Here is a 23,481-nt window from a genome sequence, read left to right on the forward strand (position 1 = left end):
GAGCATAACTTAGCTCTGAACTGAGGAACCTGTGCCATTCAACTGCTGTTTGGTCCTTGGCTTCATTTTTCAGTTAATTTTACCTATTTATGTTCCATCCACTCATAACAATTTATTTCCATGAGGAATTCTTAAGCAAAAGTAGTTGCATCTGTGATTTACATTTTTTTAGATTTTGTGCAAATAAATGTTTTGCCTGCAGGTATATATCTATGTACCATGTCCATGCCTTGTGCCCACTGAGGCCAGAGAAGGGTGCGAGACCCCCTGGAACTCGAGTGACAGACGTTTGTGAGCTACACATGGTTGAGATTTGAACTCGGGTCCTTTGAAGAACAGCCAGTGTTCTTAACCACTGAGAGTCATCTCTTAATGGTTTTGTTTTGTTTCCTTGTGTGTGTGTGTGTGTGTGTGTGTGTGTAATTTTTTATCATTTCTCCTTGGTGTGTGTATCTTAAGAGATGAGAATCCGAAAAGTAATCATGGTTCTAGCAAGAGTCTGTTTCATTCAATGCCCACTCTCACCCCATTTTACTGTGTTCCTTGAGACTGAATGCAGGGTCACCAGGCAGGTGCTCTACCACTGAGCCTCCTCAATAAAAACAGAGCATAAGAGTCTGAGTTACCCAAACTGAAAGATTCACTCCGTAGCTCTCAGACAAGTCTTAGACATATAATTCTCCTGCCTCAGACTTCTAAGCAGTTGGGAGTATAGGTCTGTGTCACCGGGCCTGGCTCGGTCACTCTGAATTCAACCATCACCACCCCCTCCTTAATCTCCACACAAAAAATTGTGACAACATACTAATGCACTCATTTTCTATTTCCTTGCCCAGCTTTTCTAACAATAATGAGAACTATTCAACTATATTCATACATTATACTACATATAATACACATTTCAGACATGCCCTCTAAAATGGAAAGAAACCCCTTAGGGTTTTTCTGAATGCGATGGGCAAGGCAAGGGAGGGCTTATGAATCCACCAGTGACAAGAGAGCATGGTACAGAGGGGCGTGGTCAGGAACCATGAAAGCATGCAAGTACCTGAGGTTAGTTGTCCTCATCTGTCCTGTGGGGGTTGGGGGGTAATAAAAAAGCATACACTGTGTCTTCTACGAGTGCCCTGACACTTGTCCTGGCCTGAAACCTTCAAGTGGGACGGCCAAAATTTCCCAAAAAGGAGCAGGGAGGATGGGGCAGGAAGCCAGATCCAGCCTGAAGCCATGGTTTGGAACTCACATTCTATTTCTAACTGTGATACTGTGCAATTATTTGTCCTTCACATGGTGGTGGTTTCCAGCTATAAAGCAGATACAGTCACTGCCATGAGCAGCATTATGAAACAGTTCAAATGGTTATCAGGAGAAGAAATACAGGAGTGGGCGTGCTACCTGGCAGGTTGATTCTGAACACAGTCTAACCAAAAAAAAAAAAAAAAAAAAAAAAAGAGAGAAAAAGTATTTTAAGACATTTATATTAAAAACACAATTTTGTTAAGCTGATTTTTAAATGCTCCATTTACCTCTCTATTTATAAAGACTGCTTTAATAGTGTCTTCTTTTCTACTTCATAAATTTGCCAAGATTCCTTCTGATCAGTTTCCTGGCTCTTGATCAATACTGCAGAAGGACAGGTTCTCGAGAGCTCCCGTGTGTTCAGTGAAGTTCTACCTTTTGCGCAGGTAGAAGTGGGAGGGCAGAGCTCACTCTTAAAAGGATATGTTTGTTTAGCACTGCCATCAATAAGGGTCATTCTGTCCCTTCAGAGAGTAGATGGCCTAGCCCTCTGAAGGTGGAAACCCCTGCCACTCATCCATGAGGCTGCTGCAAGGGGAAGGGCCTGCCTCTCGATGACCCTTCCTGACTCCGTGATAGAAAAACCTTGATCGTGCAAACACCACACAGAGAGTGACACCGTGTGGTCCATATGAATGCTACAGTGCTAACCCCAGACCTGGAAAGCCACATTAGAAGCCAACAGTGCAACCATGTAGCTGCTGAAGAGACATCTGATATTGACCCTGACCTACAGACACATGCATGCACAGAAGTGTAGCAACACACACACACACACACACACACACACACACACACACACACACACACACACACACACACACCAAGAAGCTGAGTGGCCTTAAACTTAAATATCCAGCTGGTTGTGGTGGTATATATCTTTAATTCCAGCATTTGGGAGGCAGAGGTGAGGTGGGGCTCTCTTCGAGTTCAAGGCCAGCTTGCTCTAATAGCAAGTTCCAGGATAGCCAAGTCTACACAGAGAGAGTCTCTGTCTCTACCTCTGTCTCTCTCTCAAAAAAAATTACATATCCAGACATTCCACCATCTTGGAAAATATGAAGGAAAGTGTTTTGCTGGTCTCTATTTCATTCAGGAACTCTCTGGACCCAGATGGCACTCACAATAGTGACAAAACATTAACCATGAGACTCAATAGTCATCCAACTGGAAAAAAAAAAAAGGACCCATGACTTCAAGGCTGTACACTTTCCAACTGATCATAGAATCTTAAAACGTCACCAAAGCAGGATACAGCTTATTGGGAGGCTGCCTCTTTAGTTTAATTTAGTATGCACGGGGTCCTGGGTTCCATCCCTGGGATGAAAATAGGTAAATTAAAGCAAAGGATGGGGCTGGGGATTTAGCTCAGTGGCAGAGCGCTTACCTAGGAAGCAAGGCCCCGGTTGGTCCCCAGCTCGAAAAAAGAAAAAAAAAAAAAAAAAAAAGCAAAGGATGTATCAGGAACATTAACCCTAAGGACCCTGCAAGCCAGTTATCATCAATTACCAGGTGCCTTGAAGTCCACTCAGAACCCCGATGTTCTCATAATTTATACAGCCAGGCATCTCGCTATATAGTAAGGAGTTGTTTAATTCTCTGCCCACAAATCTCTGCCTAATCTCCAAGATCCTGTTAGACACTGTGGCGTGGGGAAGCACAGGTCAGCCACCCCTGACTACTGAGCGAATTCCTGGTGGGCCTAAGCTACAGTGAGACCCTGTCTTATAAAAGAAAGGGAAGGAGGAAAGGAAGTCGGGGAGAGAAAGAGGAGGAAGGGAAGAAAGGAGAGGAGGGAGGGAAGGAGAGAATGAATGAATGTTTGGATGAATATCTGAGTGAAGAAATGAATGAATGAATGAATGAATGAATGAATGAATGAATGAATGAATATGAATCAAGCCACTTTAGACTTGCTGGGGTAGGGAAAGGTGTCTCAGAGAAACAACCCGTAGCTGTGATTTAAGACTGCCTGAGCCTGGGAGATATCCCAGCTCTGATATCTAAAGATAAACGCACTGGCGCTCAGCACAGCTCATCAGAGGTCGCTAGTCAGGGATACGAGGTCTCTGCTCCAAGAATCTAGAGAGGTCCCAAGTCACCATCTTTTTTATGGAGAGAACAGGCAGCACTGTTATTATATTTTGGGTTTTGTTTTTCAAGAGAGTCTCGTATAGCCAAATGTGCTGAGAACAGGCATGCACTGCACTGCTTGTCCGGTTTATATGATGCTAGGGACGGAACTCAGGGTCCATGCATGCTAAGTGCACAGTCTGCCAACCGAGCCATGCCTTCAACCCCACAATTAACATATCTTTAAAAATTACATTTAGAGCGTGTGTGCATGTGTGCACATTGGCCCTGGTATGCATATCGAGTCAGAAGACAACTTGTGAGAGCTGGTTCTGTCTGCCATGCAGATCATGGGAATCAAACTCAGGTTGTCGGGCTTGCTGGCAACAGCCTTTATCAGTTTTCTAGCCAATGTTACCGAATCTCAACTTCATCTGACAAAAAGTACTCGGCTTATCAGTTTTGCTAATAAGAGGAATCTTTGCATATATATAATATTATATTATATATTATATCTATTTTTTTTTAAAAAAAGAACCTTATTGCTAAGGGAAAACTAAATAAAGCTACATTTAAACCAGGACACCATTGTATTTTGTTTTTTGTTTTTTTTTTTCAGAGCTGAGGATCGAACCCAGGGCCTTGCGCTTGCTAGGCAAGCGCTCTACCACTGAGCTAAATCCCCAACCCCCCAGGACACCATTGTAATGCACTGGATACACTCCCATGCTGCTCTCCTCACATCACCCAGAGGAGCAGAGCCTGTCCCGCTCACTTTAGAGTTCCCACTTCCACAATCTCGGCCATGAGTACATTGGAATTTCATTAGCAAATATGGCTGCTTTTAACTGAGGCTCAAGGATAGCAAACGGTTCCAATGTAGTGACGTGAAGATGCTGTGGAAGGGACAGGAGAAGGAGGTCTCTGTAGACTCGCTCCAGCACACCCTGCCTGGCAGCACTCAGTACTGCCTTCTATCTAAAGCCTTGGGACCCCTAAGCCTTCAGGACATGAACACCGACAATTGTCTCAAGGGCTGCTAGAAGCCTGCCATCTTCATTCAAAACCACTCAGGAGATGCTGGTGAAACCAACAATGGAGAAAAGCAGGACTCACTGATCTCAGCTGGAGCAGTCGCTGGGGTGTGGTGGCAGGCCACAACCATTTCTTGTCTGGGGTTTGTTGGTGACAAGGTCTCAGGCTGGTCTCAAATTCCCAACCAAACTCCTAGTCCTCTTGCCTCCACCTCCCAAGGCCTCCTGCATGCAAACAAGCACTGTAACCATCTGAGATCTACCCCCGCCTATGCTTTCTCTCTGAGACAAGGTTTCACTCTGTACCCCAGGCTGGCCTCAAATTAGCAATCCTCCTGCTCCAGCTTGGCATTGCTGGGATCACAGGCATGAGTTAACACATGCCTGAAAATTTGTTGTTGAATATGGTCTTACTGGGCAAACTTTCAAGGTGTAATCAAGTTGTTTGTTTGAATTTAAAGAATGGTAAGACCATGTATCTGTACAAGTTCTACATTTAAAAAACATTTATGCCAAGCTTAACTGCAGAATTCACAGACATTGAGAAAGAATATGTAAGCTGAGGGAGAGGAGAGAAGGAGAGGGAGAGGAAGAAGGAGAGGGGAGGGGAAGGAGGAAGGAGGGGAGATGACGGGGGAGAGAGAGAGAGAGAGAGAGAGAGAGAGAGAGAGAGAGAGAGAGAGAGAGAGAGAGAGAGAGAGCAAAAATAACAGGCTATCCACTGGAGGGGATCTGTAAAAATAGAATCCACTCATGGCTCATCAAGTGGGTAGGCTAACCATGGCTCCCCAAGCACTTAGAAAGACAGCCTTATCCAGACTTCGCCTTAATCAGAAATTCTGAACTGAGAACTTGAGACTTCAACTGCCAGACTCACGAGCCTGCCTTCTGTCTAGCCCACAGGCTGCTCAAAAATTCAGAAACGCAAGTGCCAAGAAGTTGTGTAGCAGGAGATAATGTTTCTCCCATTTTCAACAGAGCTGAATTTAGCCTGGATGAATGAGGGTTTGAGGAATGACCTCTCTGAGACGTAGGAATCTTCTTCAAAACATCCAGAAAAGGGGAATAGGGAGACAGTTTAATGGCTAAAGCACGAGGACCTGAGCTCAGATCCCCAGCACCCACCTCTAGGGGCTCACTGGCCAGAAAAAAAAAAAAAAAAGAAAAAAAAATGGTGAGCTCAGGTCCGGAAAGACTCTGCCTCACAGATTATGATGGAGAGCTATAGAGAAGACATGATGTCTGGCCTTCACACACACACACACACACACACACACACACACACACACACACACACACACACCTCACTAACCCACCTTCAACACATACAAACACATACTCTGCAAGTAAAAAATAAATACCCTCTAGAAAGGATGAAAGAAATTCTAGCTATGGCACACAGAGGTGGGAACTGGCTGACAAGGTCGAGTTCCACGGGGAGAGACCTGGGCTCCAAGGTGGTGTGTGCTCATCGGCGGGCTGCAGTCACAGCCGTGACAACAATGAGAACTTGCCTGTCTAAGCCGGTCATGGTGACTCACACCTGTAATTAAAGAACTTAAGAGGCTGAAGCAGGGGACTGCCACTAGCTCAAGGCCAGTGAGCATCTTTAACATGGATTCCCTTATATGGTTTTATCTAAGAATTGTCTTTATTAATGGAGTCCTCCTTGTAAAGATGTGCAGACACAGGCTAAACACTCACTACTCCAGTCTAAAGTATAATCCTTCTTTAAGATTTATTTTATTATTTAATTGTGTGTATGTCTGTGGGAGGATGTACACGTGCGGAGCTAGAATGACAGGCGGTGAGAGCCAACCGGCATGGATGATGGGAACTGAACTTGGACCTTGGTCCTCTGCAAGAGCAACAAGTGCTCTTTACCCCTTGAGCCCTAATTTTAAATATATGAGATGGATATACGTCGGTTACTGTGGGTGTGAATGACTGCCTGTCAGAGGAGAATGTTGGTGTCCCACTCCATCTTTCTCTTCCCTTCAGACAGGGTCTTTCACCAAACTTGGAGCTAGGCTGACAGCCAGCAAGCCCCAGAGATCTTCTCATCGCCCCACACATTCCCAGGGTTATAGGTGTGCAGTCACACCCAGCTTTTATATGGGTGCAGGGGATTTGAACTTGGGTCCTCATGCTTCCACATCAAGTGCTCTTACCCAATGATCCGCTTCCCCCAACTTAAACTTGATTGATTTTGGTCAAGGTAAATAGCAATTAATACAGGAGCAAGTCATCTATTACTTGCTGATCTTAGATGAATGTACCCCTCCTCTGTCCCACAAAGCCAATAAGTGTCCTAAATTATGATTTTCTACATCCTTTTTTTCCGTGTCAAACTTTCCCTCAAAAGACAACATGGCCAGGGATGGTGGTGCATGCCTGACATCCTAAAATAAGGGACAGAGGCAGGACAAGCAAGAGTTCAAGGCTGAGGCTGGACTACACAGTGATTTCCGGGCTAGCCTGGGCTCCTCAGTGCTTTCTAGCTAGAGTGAAGCCAGAAATGAATGAAAGCTGTCCCTGTCCCCACGTTCCTTCTGATACTGAGCTCCACATGCAAGGCTTTAGGCTGACTTACTTAGCATTTCTCTCACAATGTCTGCCTCACAAAGACCTCCCCTCAACGTGAGGCTAAGCAGTTTCCATTTGTCAATCTCCTCCCTGCTCAGGAGGATCCCCAAGAACCTTTCCAGCCAATACTACTCATCCCTACCTGTCATCCTCACCTTGGAGTTAAGCTATCTAGTAAGGACGTAACACCGACGCCAAGAGTCGTGAGGCTGGCTCATAAGGCAAGCTCACTCAGGGAATGCCCTTACAGTTCTCAAACTTTTAAACTTTTTATTCTTATTTTACAGATATGAGTGTTTTTGCCTGCCTGTATGTCTGTCCATCTTATATGTGTCCTGTGTTCATGGAGGTCAGAAGAGGGAGTTAGATATAGTTGTGAGCCACTAAGTGGGTGCTGGGAGCTAAACCTGGGTCCTCTGGAAGAGCAGCCAGGACCTCAGTATGAAGCCCTCACTGGCCTGGGACTCACAGAGATCCATCTTCCTGCTCATGTGCCACCATACTTGGCTTCAAAACAAAAATTCGATTAGAAAGAAAAAACAAAAAACAAAAAGATCAGAGGCTGGTGACATAGCTCAGCAGATAAAGGGGCCACCAAGCCTGACAACCTGAGTGTGACCCCCTGACCCCACATGGTAGAAGGAAAGAACAGACTCCTGAAAGTTATCCACTGACTTCCATATGCATGCCCTGGTACAAGTGCACCTGCTTGCACACACACACACACACACACACACACACACACACACACACACATCTTCTATGACTCCAGTGATCTTTTTCAGTGCTGAGGTCAGAACCCAGGACCCTGATGTACCTAGGTAAAATATTCTGTCTCTGGGCCACACTCCAGCCCTATGTATTCTCTATTCTAAAGAAGGGTCACAGCTGATCTTGGGGAAGCCATTCCTTTTAACTATCGAACCCAACAATGAAGACAAGAGCTGTGTATTCGTCCCCAACTATCTTAAGGCTTGGAACATAGGGTAAACTAAGCAAAGTCAAGCATCTTCACAATGAAAGTCTAATTCCTTTTCTCTGTAAAAGACTAAGGGGCTGGGGGTGTGGAGTTAGCCTTGAGGATCACGAGAAAGCGACTGGAGCCAGGTCACACAGGCTTTAGTGTTGTGCTAGGCCGGGATCCCAACTCAGCTACTAGCTTGGTGTTCTGAGGGGTCGCACCTGCCTCCCCACTCTGGCATGAGACGGTGGAGAATTCCTCCAAAGACTTACTGGTAAGCAGCCATATTACGGCTCCATCTGATCAATCCTGAGTTACGCTTCCCAAAATAACTTGTTCGCCAGGGAACCGCGCACGCGCATGGCAAGCTCTCCCCGGCAGGGCCTGCCCAACTGTTGCTCAGTTTACTGTACTTTGCTCAGTCTCTTCCTGAGGGTGAATGTGAAGCTTAAAGAAAGGCACATTGATGTTCCCCCCACCATGACACCCCCTCCAGCCCATCCAGCAACTGGGGAAACAGCTTGCACCACACAGACAACAAAATAAATATTCTTTAATTCAAGTTCACCATACTGTTACTATTTTGGGGGACCCAAATAAGTGGCTGCCTACACAGAGCGATGAAAGCACTCATTTGGGAGGAAGCGGCTTTCTGGAATACACCATACTGTCTGCATTGCTGCCCCAGACCTCAGGCAGGTACAGACACAGCTTTCCTCACAGATGGAGGGACGCTTGCCATATGGCAAAAACACAAGGAAGTTGGGCATTTCCAGCATCCTGCTGATTCCACCGCACAGCAGGTAGCCAGGCTGGGATTTCTTCATTAAGAAGGTCCCCTAAGGGATGGAGGGATGGCTCGGAGATTAAGAGCACTGACTACTCTTCTAAGCGACCTGGGTTCAATTCCCAACACTCACAACGACAGTGTCTCAAAACGGTCTGTAGCTCTAGCTTCAGATGACCTTGATGAGTTCTTCAGATGACCTTGATGAGTTCTTCTGGTCTGCACAAGCACCAGCTGGACAACCTGGCACAGGACTACATGTAGGGAAAACACCCACCCATACACATCAAATATTTTGTATTTTAATTTTAAAGAAAGTTTCCTAGCAATGTTCATGTAAGTGCAGAATGAAGTTTTCATGGTTTTAGCCATTTCAGACAATTCCACATTGCAGTCTAAAGCAGGTGAGCGCATCCTTCTACACCACTGCTCACAGCAGTCTCTGAGACGAACGTTTTCAGCTTTCCTCTGATGTGTGCCTTTTAACGTTCTCTTACCTTTGTATTTAACAATGAACACCTATCACTTATGCGACCCTTGAAACATCTTAGAAAACTAACTTGGAGGGCCAGGAAGTTCCTGGACTCATCGGGTAAAGATGCTTACCCCAAGCCTATTGACCTGAGTTCAGTCCTTAAAATTCACACCGTGAAGAGAACTGACCCCTGCAAACTGTCCTCTGACCTTCACTGGGCATGAGTGTCCACATACATGCAAACACGAAATAAATTTCAAAAGTTAAAAAGAGAATAAAGTAACTCGGAGTGCTGGAATGTAGCTTGGTGGTATTACACTTGCCTTGGGTATATCGGGCCCTGAGCTGGTTCAAAGTCAGTACCATAAATGGAAGGGAGAAAAAAATGCAGTCAGGAAACCCAAAAATGTTGAGGGTCTCTCATCTCTAGGCTGGCCTTAAATTCCCTGTGTAGCTGAGAGGGTGACCCGATCCCTAACCCTCTTTCTTCTCCTCCCAGGGTGCTGGACTGCAGTGTATACCACCAGGCTTGGTTTTATGAGAGGTGAAGATCAAACCCAGGCCTTCATGTACAGTTGGCCAATCTACCAACTGAGCTTTAATTCCAACCGCAAAATGACGTAAAATTCGTTAGCCTAGAATAGCAATTTCCCCTTCCTTGTTTATCTGTAATTATGCTAATTCATTTTACTGTGCTAGTCTTTGATATTCCCAGATTAGTTAGAATCCAGAAACCTTAGCTTTCTAAGCATACCTTTTCTCTTTCTTTTGAGAGTCTTAATGCAGCCCAGGCTGGCCTTGGACTTTATGAGTAGCTCAGGATGACCTTGAGCCCCTGATCCTACAGGCATGAACACCAGGCCCAGATGAAGGGCTCGGGAATATAAATCCTCTGGAATCCTGCAGATCCAGTTACCAGATGCCAGCTCTAGCAATAGAGGCCACTGTCACACACCAGGCATCTCTGACAGGCTTTTTCCTGCTTCCTGACCAAGTCCTTAAAGGACTCAGAGACACCCAACCTGTGTCTCATTAGGGAATTAAGGGGAAATGCCTCCTTACACATGATTTTAGAACACAGTAAATATACTTATCCCCATTTGTCTGTAAATTTTCAAGCATCCAAACTTAGAAATAAATTCCTGTAATTCTGAGAAAAGTATTGAACTATTAGAAAAACAAAGTAAGGGCTGGAGAGATGGCTCAGTGGTTAAGAGCACTGACTGCTCTTCCAAAGGTCCTAAGTTCAATTCCCAGCAACCACATGGTGGCTCACAACCATCTGTCATGGGATCCGATGCCCTCTTCTGGTGTGTCTTAATACATCTACAGTGTACTCATGTAAATAAAAAAAAAAATATTAAAAAAAAGAAAGAAAAGAAAAACAAAGCAAGATGTCTGACTTTGCTGTTGATTTAGATATCTAAAGATTTGTGTGTGTGTGTGTGTGTGTGTGTGTGTGTGTGTGTGTATGTGTGATGTGTTCAGTTGTCTAAGGAGGCCAAAAGACAGAGACAGCATCTGATCCCCTTCAGCTGGGGTTACAGATGATTGAAAGCCACCCAAAATGGGTACTCGGAATTGAACTCAGGTCCTCAGAAAGAACGGCCAGGTGCGCTTAACCACCGAGTCTTCTCTCTAACCTCCTGGTTCACATATTTAAGTAATATTTAACTTTTAGAACTTCAAATATACAAAGTAAGCATCCTTAATGCCCAGCACAGATTAATATCGAATTGTCTAAAGTATGAGGGTAAACACTTATGAAACCAGATACACAGCATACAACGTGGTGACCAAAAAGTAGTAAGGGTGCCCATTTCCGAGTGAGTGGGTACCAGGAGGGGAGGTGCACAGCTGGTAAGAACATTGGCCACTCCTGTAGAAGCCCCAGGTTCAGTTCCCAGCATCCACAGGTAGTTTCTAATGGTCTACTACTCCAGTTCAACAGGATCCAACTCCCTCCTCCGGCCTCCTTGGTCCAGATACCCACATGGCACACAAGTGTGCATATAGGCAAAGTAGCTATACATATAAAATAATTTTAAAAAATAAAACAAAATATTGGTTATCCCAGACAGCTAGGTCTTAGGAACCTTCTCTTTTCCCATGAATAAAAAGCATAAGAAATTATAATTTAGGGGTAGAGACAGAGAACAGAGGAAGCCCTTCGGCAATATAGGATCTTCAGGAGGAAGGAGGATGCCCAAACCAGGAGAAAGCAGCAGGGCCGGATGAATGGCACATGCCTGTTCTTTCATCTACTAGGGAAGCTGAGGCAGGAGAGTCATGAGTTCAAGGCCAACCTGAGGTAGAGTGAGCCCAGAGTAGTTTGGACAATTTATTGGAGACACTGTGTTAAAAATATGATGTAAAGAGGGGGGTTGTGGATACAGCTCAGTGAGTGAAGCTCTTGGTTCAATTCCCAGTACTGAAAAGTAAAAATAAAACAAACAATAAATATTGGATAAGCCACCAGTGCCCATGACCTAGCATACAATTGTTTTCTTAGAAAGTATTTATAACCATACATATCTGCTTCCCTTTTAAAACCAGAGAGTCTATTTGTGAAACTTGGCTCTTCCCCCATGATGAGAGAGATGATGCATTTTATCCTCTCTGTTTCTGCACACGTTTGAAAATTTTTCATAACGAGAAGTCAGACAAATGAGGGAAAGATTTACTTAAACATAATGTGATTCTCTGTACGATCCCTTTCTGGTACTTTAGGCTGGATTTCAGGGAGCGCTGACTTTAAAATGTGTTCCTGCAGAAGACAGACCTGTGTGGGAGGACAGCTCCGACCTTCCCCTTGGCTTTGAACACACCACACTTGGCTTCCCTGAGAGCGGCAACTCCACCCGGTGGTTCTGTATCAAGATCAAGGGCCTTGACAACAGATAACGGTAGCAAAGCAGATCTCATGCGTTAGAAGCCAGGCATGGTGGCACCAGTCCTTAACCTGACGCTTGAGGCTACAATGGGAGAATTAAAAATGGGAGTGGGGTGGGGGCTGAAGGCACAGCTCAGTTGGTATAGAGCTTACCTGACAAGTCTAAGTCTCTGAATTCAATTCTCTCTCTCTCTCTCTCTCTCTCTCTCTCTCTCTCTCTCTCTCTCTCTCTCTCTCTCACACACACACACACACACACACACACACACACCCTGCCGTTTTAGGAGTCAACATTGATAATTTCATGTGCATATGGCTGTACTCAAACCACAATTCAGCTCTGGAAGTCAGAGGACAACCCTCAGGAGTCAAACTCGAGTTGTCAAGCTTGGTGGCAACACCTTCATCCTCTGAGCCATCTTCAGGGCCAGCCCCCATTTCACTACCTTCAGCAACCGTTCAGCAGGCAATTCAACATCTCTGACTAAAACCTGAAGAGAAAGCGTGTGTCTTGCATGGTATTTGTGAAATCAAGCAGTGATTTATACGTGGTTAAGACGGTGTCTAGAAGTTCTCATAACAGTTGCTCTCCCTCTTCATATGGTGAAGGCTTTAGGGTAGCAGGAAAGATGTGCCAAAATCCTTCCCACACAGGCCTTTTAAAAAACCCACTGGCAAAAAGAAAGGAAAAACCCATACATTAAAGTATCACTTTTACTGTCTGCTTGGGTTTTGTTTTCAACTTGGGATTACTGTCATATTAAAAGAAAGGGAAAAGTCCTTCTCCAAAAATCTAAGCTTCGTGGCCAAAGTATTCAACAAAATCACCTCATGTTTCATAAAACTGAAATAGCAGAGCAGAAGATCGGTGTGCAAAATGCAAGCCCACAGCTTGAACCTTTCCAACGTCTCTGTTCTGTCTGTCTGTTTCCTTTTAAAAACAATTTTAAAATGACATTTGTATATTTATGTGCAGGTATGTGTATACATGTGGGAGTCAGAGTACAACTTTTGGGAGCTGTCTCTCTCCTATTACTCAATCAAACTCAAGTTGTTACTGTAAGTGGGAAGTGCCTTTCCCACTGAGCCATCTTGCTGGTCCATTGTGTTTGTTTTTATGCAAATATGCATATATTGCATATATTATATGTAATTCATATGTATAATTTCTCTACAAGTGGATCTCTGAGCTGATGAAATTCTGTCATTTACCATTTTTTGTGACTGAAATTATCCAATATATAAAATAGTTGTGTTTTTTTAATCTTAAAATAAAATACCTTTATAAGGACAATCCATCTCCTTAATTTTTTTAAATGATGAAATAGGGAGTTTGAAGTTGTGGCACATGCCTGTAATTCCAACACTTGGAAAACTGAGCAAAAAGAAGCAAGTGTTCAAGGTCACCACAGTCTAAAACTCAGCCTCAAATATATCTATATCTCTCGATAGATAGATAGATAGATAGATAGATAGATAGATAGATAGATAGAGATATACATAAAAATTGATGTTGAAGTTTAATTCTACACCGGGTATGTTAAGATAAAACAAAATTCTATTTTCTTCCGTAATCCTCACAAATTTTAATGACATCACCCTCACTAAAGCCTACCCATTCTCAGGGCAGAACCCTGTCACACACTGGGGTGTATAGCCTCAAACAATCAATCCCTCACAACTTCAGCTTGCTTTGAAAGTGTAAGTTGTCACATGAATTAAGACCAATCCCATCCCAGGGTACCAAAGACCCAGGTGCAATTTCTCCAGAAGGAAAAATCAAAGGCAGCCTCACAAATTCACATAGACCCAAGCTGTGGAATCCATGCGTGTCTGCACTCAGTTGCTGTCCCCTCACCGCCAGAGTCCTCTATTCTTAGTTCATTCTACTGCCTCCCCTGTTCCCCCACCCTGGTCTCCACCTCCGTCTGTATGTGGACAACTCCTGTACCCGTATCTCTGGCCTTGATCCTTCCTCAATCCACATCCCACAAGTTTAACTTCACCCGAAACCCCCAACACTTCCCTTGCTCTGGGAAATGAACACTGAAGCTATCGGAGGGGTCAGGGTAGAGTGGTCACAGCACAGTTCTACAGCCTGGCTGTCTTTATGGTCTGGTGGTGAACGTCAAATACAGTCTGACAATATGGGTAAAGTGGTTTCATGGGGCTGAACCACGGGACTTTACAGTTTAGGGAAATCAGAATCATCAGTCTCACCTAATTCATATGTAATATCTCAAGAGAAAAACAAAATCACCCCCAACACACACACACACACACACACACACACACACACACACACCTTCACATCTTGTGTCACGGTTACAAAGTCACTTGAAAACTCTTTTTGTTGCTGTTCTGAGACAGCATCTCACAGCAGCCCAGATTGGCCTTGACTGCAGTGAGGAGGTGAGGGTGACTTTGGGCTCTATCCTCCTGCCTCTACCTCCCCAGTCTGACAACTCCTGGTGACTTTCAAAGAGGAGGTTTGTACACACCCCTGTGGTCTCAGTTACGACTGTCTGTTCACACTTGCCCAATCAACCTCATGCTCCTCCACTGAACCATGTTTGACAATCACTGAGAGTCTGTTCCGAGCTACATGCTCCTCACTTCCCACCCCCTGCACACAAACTGCTATACTGGATACCACAGAGACTCTAATTTCAATGCATACAGCAATTTGCACAGACTATGATGAACACATTTATTTTCCCCCTTGGCAAAGCAAATGAATCACGATAACTCAGTCATGCTAACTTCACGGCTTAAGCCATGGTATGCACCAAGGCCAGTGTGGCTCCAGGATCTCATAATGTATATGGTACCACTTGTATCTACTCTTCGTTTTCTTTTATAAAATACATATTTTATTAGCATATATTGATTATATATAATAATGGGTTTGGGTATGACATTTTCAAATACATACAAACATTTTAAAATATTTTAAAATTTTTATGCATACGTTTTTTTGCCACATGTGTTCTATGCACCACCTGACTGTAGTGCACAGAGACCAGAAGTTGTTGGATCCCCTAGGACTGGAGTTATAGACGCTTGTGAGCCAGCATGTGGGTTCTGGGATGTGAACCTGCGTCCTCTCCAAGAGCAGTAAGGACTTTTACCCACTAGGTCCTCTCTCCAGCTCTATGTATTTTGATCGTTCTCAACCTCTATTGCCTTGTTCTATCCGATTCCCACTAATACCTCCTCTTCCTGACCTGTGTGTGAGTGTCAGTGTGTGTGTGTGTGTGTGTGTGTGTGTGTGTGTGTGTGTGTGTAAAGTATGTGTATATCATATGCATACGTGTATACAGTGTGTGTTTATGGTGTGTGTGTGTATGTATGGTGTATGTGTGGTATGTGTGTATGGTGTGTGTAGCATGTGGTTTGTGTGGTATGTATGTGGTGTGTGTGTATACGGTATATGTACATGGTGTGTATGTGTGTAGTATGGTGTAGGGGGGTTGTGCATGTGTGTGGTATATGGTGTGTGTGTGTGTGTGTGTGTGTGTGTGTGTGTGTGTGTTTATGCCTGGGTGAGCCAGTGCTCAGATTTGTGTTTGTGTAAAACACACCACACACACACACACACACACACACACTCATTCACAACTATACTAAAACTTTTCTGGGGCTTCTCTAAAAAGACCACATTCTAGGAGGACTCAGTCAGTAAAGAGCTTGCTTAAACATGAGGATCTGAGTTCAGGTGCCCAGCATAGACATTTAAAATGTCAGCTGCAGAGGCATGTGTCTGTAAAGCCAGTGGGGAGGCTGAGACAAGAGGATCTCTGGTCAGGCAATCGAGCTAAATCAGTAAACTTTGGGTCTCTCACTGATGAAAGACCCTGTCTCAAAATAATGAGGTGCAAAGAGACTTGAGAAGATACCTAATATCAACTGCTCCCCCTGACACACAGACCCATGTGCACCCGCACACGCTGAATACACACAAGGGCGCCTTCCTGCACTGCACAGCGCCCTTCTTTGAAATCGGCAGATCGTAGCATTTAAATTTACCTTCCCACCGTTTGCTTTCTCTTCTTTCTGGAAGAACTAGTCCCGTTCCCAGGGAAACGGAGGCAGAGTTCTGACTGTCCTCCAACGGATTCCATACCAACTCCTCTGCGAAGCACGGTGGCTCCCCGCCCACTCCAGCCTTCGCTTTTCCCGTGGGCGTCTCCTAGCTGCAGCAACCGACTGCAGGGCTTTCTGACAGCTCTCTGATGCTGAGTTAATTGAGGTTCCCAGTTAATACCTCTCTTCCTCCTCCCACATGCATAGGAAACTGTATTTTGGGCTCACGTTTCTTGGTGAATCTGACTGAAGGGACAGGGCACATCCTATTCCCAATGAATGTTTTTTTGAATACAAAATTAAGTGACTTGGGGCATCTTAGAACCTATTAGGTAAACTAAGCATGTAATTGTAACAATTGTTCCCTTAGGTGGGATGCATAAGCTTCCTAAACCTTACATAAGATTCTGTCCTCACCTCTTCCTTTATTCTTCCACTCCCAAAGAGTTCTCTGGTCATGTTAGGCTATCTAGAACTACAATTTCTCCTCCCTAGACATGGGGGCTAGCCACTTCGGGCACAACTGTTCATGCACCATAAGTGTAGGAAGACTTGCTGGAAAGATCACATCTGCTTAATGAGATTCGTCCAACAGCCTACCACTGTACAGGTGGTTATATGGTCCTTTCTAGCCTCCCTCCTCAAGTCTCTCTATTAGATACCTTCCAAGACAATGACTCCATTAGATACCTTCCAAGACAATGACTCCATTAGATACCTTCCAAGACAATGTATCCATTAGATACCTTCCAAGACAATGACTCCATTAGATACCTTCCAAGACAATGTATCCATTTGTCCATTCTAACCCTGACCACTCTATATCCCTATGGCCCCACAGCAGGTTTCCATCTCATACCCTCCCAATCTGAATCAGCACCAAAAGCAGTACATTTGCATAAGCAAGACTCCTCCTCGTTCAGACCTCCGAAGCTCAGTTATCAAAAGAATGAAGTCCACATCACCCTGGCATCCGAGGACTGCTACCATCCACTTGACCACATTTTCTCTCTCCAATCTTTTCCCTACATTTGTCTGGGCATCTTCAGCTTTGGAAGCTTATCTGCCTTCGAGTTTCCTCAGACAATAAGCTCAAGAACACACAGCTAGACTTCGATGACCAAGTTGGTGTGGCCCCTTGCTTACATCCCCTCTCTGGATGTTTACCCCTGAAATTCTTCCCTGTTGCTCTGCAAAGAGGTTAAGGGAGAAGCTCTCCATAAAATACTGGAGAGAAACCGCCTTGTTAGTGCTAAAGAGCTGGGTAAAACTCTGTTACATTGTCCCTCCTTATCTCTCCTCCAAAACCTGCAACAGGGCTTCACACAGTTTCCCCACTCAAAAGGGCTGTTTCTCTCCCCTCTCCACTCAGTTAACAGTAATTACTTCAGTGCAGCCCAGTTCAACTTCTACCCTTTTGTAAACGCTCTGCTTATTTTTCTCTACCCACAATGATTCTCCTTAGTTCACCTCCTACAAGTCTTAGGCTTTAGATGAGCATCCAACATTTGATATTAAACAATTATTATGCTGTAAATACTCGTGCATGCAAATCTTACCCTTAAAAGAACTCCAGGGAAGAGGAGCATAGGAAGCATAGAAAGAGTGAGAGTTTCTGGATGAAATGATAGAAAAGATTTGGCAGCTAATAGTACATGTGTATGTACAAAACGCCTCTGAACTGTGTCCTTAAAATGGTTAAAGTTCGGGGCCAGTGACATGGTTCAGTGGGTAAAAGTTCTTGTCTCCAAGCCTGATTAACTGAGTTGGATCCCCATAATATTGGGAAAAGCAGAGAACTGACTCCACCAGTTATCCTCTAACATCCATAGTATGCACAGCCATGGTATATATGTGCTTGTACACATACAATAAATGTAAACTTTTAAAAATAGTTATAGTGGTAAGTTTTAAACAGATGTTAAAAATAAGGTGAGATTATATATATGTATATATATATGTATATATATATTTTATTCTGGGTTTGTGTTTGTGTGAGTAGGGGCATGTGTGCATATGCATGGAGGCATGTATATGTATATATATGAATGTATGCATATATGTATATGGATATATGTGTGTATGTATGTATATGTGTATGTATGTGTACATGAGTATGCATGTATATATGTATATATGTATGTATGTGTATATATGTGTGTGTATGTGTATGTAGGTATGTCTCTATGTGTATGTATGTGTGTGTGTGTGTGGTGCTGGGGATGCAACCTAGAGCTTTGCTCATACTAAGCAAATGCCCTACCACTGAGTTACACGTTGTATATATTTACTACTATCAAAAATAGTACATCCCAATCACCAAGGATTGACTCTTGTACCTCGTTCTTCCTCCCAAGTCTAAGCATAGTGCTGCTGACCACCAGACCAATGGTAAAATTAACAAGTACAGCCTTACAAGGCTGACAGTAGCTTTCAGCACATACGACCACTCTATGGCACATAAGGCTCCTTCACCCTAACCCAGTTTAAGGCCTTGACTAGGCACAACCTAATGATGTATGAAAGAACTTTACCTTTGTTTCATAAACGAGCACACTGAGGTCTGAAAGCTACAAGAACTCAACTGCAGTTCAACAGAAAGAAAGAACCAAGCAGAGCTGAGGACCACCAGGGTCTCCTGGATTTGTGAAAATCACAAGCTTGCTCATTTATCCAAACAATCGGTGCCTTTTCTCCCTGAGGAAAACTTCAGACAATAGCGTTTATCACAGCTGGGTGTAGCTCAGTGACAGAGCACTTGCCTAGTAGTGTGAACCCACAGCTTCAACCCCAATATTGCAAACAAACAAAAAGGGCCTGGACGTCATGCCCTTCCGTGGCCTGAGCCCACGAAGAACACAGGAGGGGGAGTGCAAAGGCCCCTGACCTTAGTCCAATCTTTACTCTGTAAGCAGCTGCTCCCACACACCTATCATTCCAGGCTGCCTGACCCAGCAACATGGCCACATGTTACAGAGGCCAGGCTGACAGGACAGACAGCTCATGGAGAACGGGTCCATCTCCAGAATGCAGCCAGACTAGAACGTCTGCAGATAATAAAAGTCTGATGAGTAGAGAGAAAGACCCTTTAGGAATGGAAGCGGAGAAGTCTTCTCTTCAAAGACCTGCTCTCACCTCCTAAAGTTTCAGGGACACTGCACATTCAGGGCTGCTGCTCTGACAAGTTCCCATCTGCTTAGACTTCCCCAGGGAAGGGTTAAGGCTGAGCGCACCCCTTGATCCAGAGGAAGCCTGTTTCTAGACTCCCATGGGAAGCAGCTTAACTTACCCTGGAAATGAGAATCCCTAAACTGTTCTGTATGGTAAAGTTTCTCTCTAACTCCAGGTATAAACCTAATACCTTACTGTTTCCTGTTCTGTTTTTTGAGACCAAATCTCAGACGTCCCAGATTGGTCTCAAATTCACTACACAGCTGAGGACGACCTTGAGCTTCTGATCCCCACTTCTCCATCTCCCATGTGCTGGGATTATAGATAGATCCACTACACTCAGTTTATGTAGCACTGGGTTTTGAACCTAGGACCTTGTCTAGGATGCTAGACAAACACTCTACCAATTAAGCTACACTCCTAGCCTTCACTACTACTTTAAATATTCCATCTCTGATACTTCAGGAGCTATTCTCCTCTCCTTGAGTTGCAGTTAAATGTAAAACACAATCTTCTTTATAGATCATGTAGAGTCTACCCCAGGGACCCAATACGCCCTCATAAGTAATGTGGGGGTGCCAACACACTCACACACACACACACACACATACACACACACACACACACCCGAAGTCTGACATCTCTTGAGTGACCTTTAAAAAAAGCACTCTACTGTTCCTGAGGCCTTCTGCAGCAAGGCATTCCACACCAGGGGGCAGGGATTACCACAGTCCCAAGCCTCTGAACTGTGGGTATAATTAGGCACCACTTCCATTAGCGTGCCACCAACGTCACCGAGAGCCACCAGCATCTGTTGACAGATCGCATACCCGGCATATCACTGAAATGGCAAGTGCAGAGAAGGTGGCCCACAATAGAAACAATGGCATCTTGTCCATTCCTGGTTCCAACAGTGGCTCATAGGACAAATATAGAGGCCACTGCTCCGGCTGCACTGAGCTCATAGTTCCATACAATTTCACTGACCGCAGCAGGTTCTCTACCAAAAGTGGAAAGAGCTGTGTGCCCATCCGTTCAGGTCTGTGTTTTGAGGAAGCTGGGGCTTTGCTTCCCCTGGCATCTCTAACCACCAAGCTATATTAATTTTTTCTTCCCTTTTTTTCAGGCTGTATCCCAGGCTGGCCTCCTCCTGGCTTAGCCTCTTGTGTGCTGAGAGTATGAACATGTGACGCTACATTCCGCTCAATATATCTTAAGGGGGAAAAAATTAATGATTTGTTTTACACTTTTCAGCAGTTTTTTTAAAACTGGGTCGGTTAATATTTCAGCTTTTGAATAACATATCTCATGTGGTAATAACTGTAATAATTGGTCAGTCATATAGGAATCCTAAAAAATTAGAACAATACCACTTTACACAAAAATATTGTAAATGTGTATTTTAAAATTAAATATGTCACAAAGCGTAATGATATGGCCTCAGAAACCGAGGATGTCTACACCTTCTTTGTATTTTCTTAGAATCAACAGAAGCTTCTAGAATCGGACTTTGGCTTTAAAAAAGGATGGGTAATCTTGTCCCTAAGCTATGTTTTTGTTTTTCATAAGAAATGACCAATCTTCAAAACAAAAACATAGAAGCAGAATTCTTTTTTAATCCATGAAAAATGTAATCAAACTTATTAAGAAAATTTTAAAAAAATGAAATGAGCCACTCACTGCTATAATTAAAACCACTCTTCAACTTCTTACAAAGTGGTTACATACCAACACATCCAGATGACACAAGTATAACCCTCAGGGCCAGGGGCATCCCTTTTGGTAAGCCCTTTAACTAGACTCTATTTCTAAATGGATCAGTCTCGATCCCTTGTTCCCAAGAAAGGTAGTGATGACAGACACCTCATGAAGCAAGGTGGGGGTGGAAAAGTAGCATCATCAGAGCTTTATAGCAATAGTAGGAACAGAACTGAGAATTTAAGAGAGAGTAAACAAGAAAAGAGAAATACGGATATAAAAGTAGTGCTGGGTTATTTGATAAGTAATACAAGCATGAAGCCTTTTTCCTTCTCGTCAACACCACCATAGATTTCCAACATTATATACTTATTATGTCACACAATCACTCACAGGAGCAGCTATGGAAACTCCTTACACTCACACTTAGTATCCACTTTAAACTAGGCTCTTAGAAGGGAAATCCACCTTGCTCACGCCCAGAAAAAGTAAGAAGGTAAGGCATGAGGCACTGGCTTGGGGAACTGGATTTTGTCAAAATGCTGGATTAGTCTGTTGACTTGCCTAACCACCAAGGCTCTGTGCCCAGTCAGAGGTGGAACTCAGCCTCCTGGTGAGCACCCCCTATTTCTTTTAGCCAAGAGGATCAAGAAGAAACCCTGAAATAATGGAATGTTCCATTAGGCTCCATAGAGCACCAAGCAAGATGGGGAGGGAGCTCTTGGGAGCTGGCTGTCTCCTTCATCCCTGTGTGCTTACCTCAATGAACTATAAATAGAGTGTGAAATAATTATTACTTTGTAGGTAAATGTCTAGGGTTCTACAGCATCCCTCCCTAAGGAGCCTAACATGTTTAATAAATAGTTTTCGAATTCTCTTTGGGCCAGACCTAGGGAAGTTGAGATTGAGTGCGTTTTCATTTTGTGTCTTAGTGAGGTGACAAGTCTTCGGGCAAAAGAATACAGCAGGGCCTGTCACAAAACAACTTTAGGCCAAGGTCACGGGCGAAAGGAGAGCCGAGACTCTCAGATTCTAGTCTAACAGAGTCTTTTGAACATCATTCGTTTTCCGACTTAAGTTAACTTAGACACACACACACACACACACACACACACACACACACACACACTCACACACACACACACACATCGGGTGTCCTGCCTTTCTCTGGATGGGCTGTCCTTTTTGATGGGGAGGGCTGGGGTGGGAGGCTGGGAGAACAACAGCACCTCCACCAGGGGGCCTCTTCTGGTGGCCACAGCCGGAGACGCCCCCACCCCACAGCGACCCAGACACAGACACGCGTGAGGGACCCTGCTGACCTTCCTCTGCTGCTTCTCCCAGGCCGGGTCGAGGAGCAGGTCGCGGTCCCACTCCTCCTCCTGGATCATGTACTCATCTTCGTCGTAGACATAGTTGTACTGCACGCCGGGCTCTATCTGATTCATGGCGCTGGGTGGCTGGGGCGACTGGGGAGCGAGCGCAGCGCGAGGGATGGACAGACGGATAGAAAAATGGATGGATGGATGGATGGATGGATGGATGGATGGATGGATGGATGGATGGATGGATAGGCGGCGGGCTGCGGTGACCTTCTCGCGGTTCCTGGGGCGGCACGCCTGGGCGCAGAGTCTCGGGCGAAGCACCAGCACACCGGCAGGCAGCGCCGCGCGGATTAATAGCCGGCTGAGAGTCACGTGCCGCCGGCCCCGCCCACACAGCAGACCCCGCCCACTCCCCGTCTCCAACACGTGCGGTTGGCTGGCTGCATTGCCCCGCTCAGGTCCGGCTGCCTTGACTCCACCTACCCTGCTCTCCGCTGGCTTCTAGGGATGACCCAGGGGCACCTCGGACAGCGACCCGGAGGGAAGTGGGGAGGGCTGAAGGCTGAGAACTGGGGAGAGGACACCTGTGGATCTAGTCCCACCTCGCACAGCGCACCCGCGGGTTCCAAAGACTCACTGCAAAGTCATGTTTTCCGTGTCTCCACAAGTTAGCTGAAAAATCTCCCTCACCCCTCCTTTCCTCTCTCTCTCTCTCTCTCTCTCTCTCTCTCTCTCTCTCTCTCTCTCTCTCTCTTTCTCCTCATCCTTTCCCCTCTTCCCTCCATTCTTCTCTTCCTGTCCACTATTTCTTCTATTTGTCTTTCTCTTCTCTTTTCCTCATTTTCAGTTCTCTGTCTGCCTCTCCGCCACTCCCTGTTCACCTCCTTCCTCTGTTTCCCTTCTTTCAGTTCCTCTAAAGCATCTCCCTCCTTCTTAGTCCTCTCTCTAGTCATCATTCCCTCTCCTAACATTCAGTCTTCTCCGCCCCCTTCCTCTATCCTTTCTCCCTTCGTTTAAAAGCCCCTGAATACCCTCTTTCTTGGCTTCTCACCCTCACCTGAAGGACTCAAGGCATACAACTTGAAACAACCAA

General features: G+C 44.8%; 1 protein-coding gene across 2 annotated transcripts in view; it reads right to left on the reverse strand.

The window, feature by feature from the left end:
- LOC116883501 (alpha-actinin-2) overlaps window positions 1–22,723 on the reverse strand; it is a 47,958-nt gene extending 25,235 nt beyond the window's left edge. For both annotated transcript variants that reach the window (XM_032884669.1, XM_032884668.1), the window contains exon 1: window positions 22,386–22,723. In XM_032884669.1, coding sequence (XP_032740560.1) covers window positions 22,386–22,511 — 126 coding nt within the window. In that variant the 5' untranslated portion in view covers window positions 22,512–22,723. The remainder of the gene's footprint in view (window positions 1–22,385) is intronic.
- Between the last annotated feature and the right edge of the window lie 758 nt (window positions 22,724–23,481).

This window comes from Rattus rattus, chromosome 14, assembly GCF_011064425.1.
Source record: "Rattus rattus isolate New Zealand chromosome 14, Rrattus_CSIRO_v1, whole genome shotgun sequence".
Taxonomy (NCBI): domain Eukaryota; kingdom Metazoa; phylum Chordata; class Mammalia; order Rodentia; family Muridae; genus Rattus; species Rattus rattus.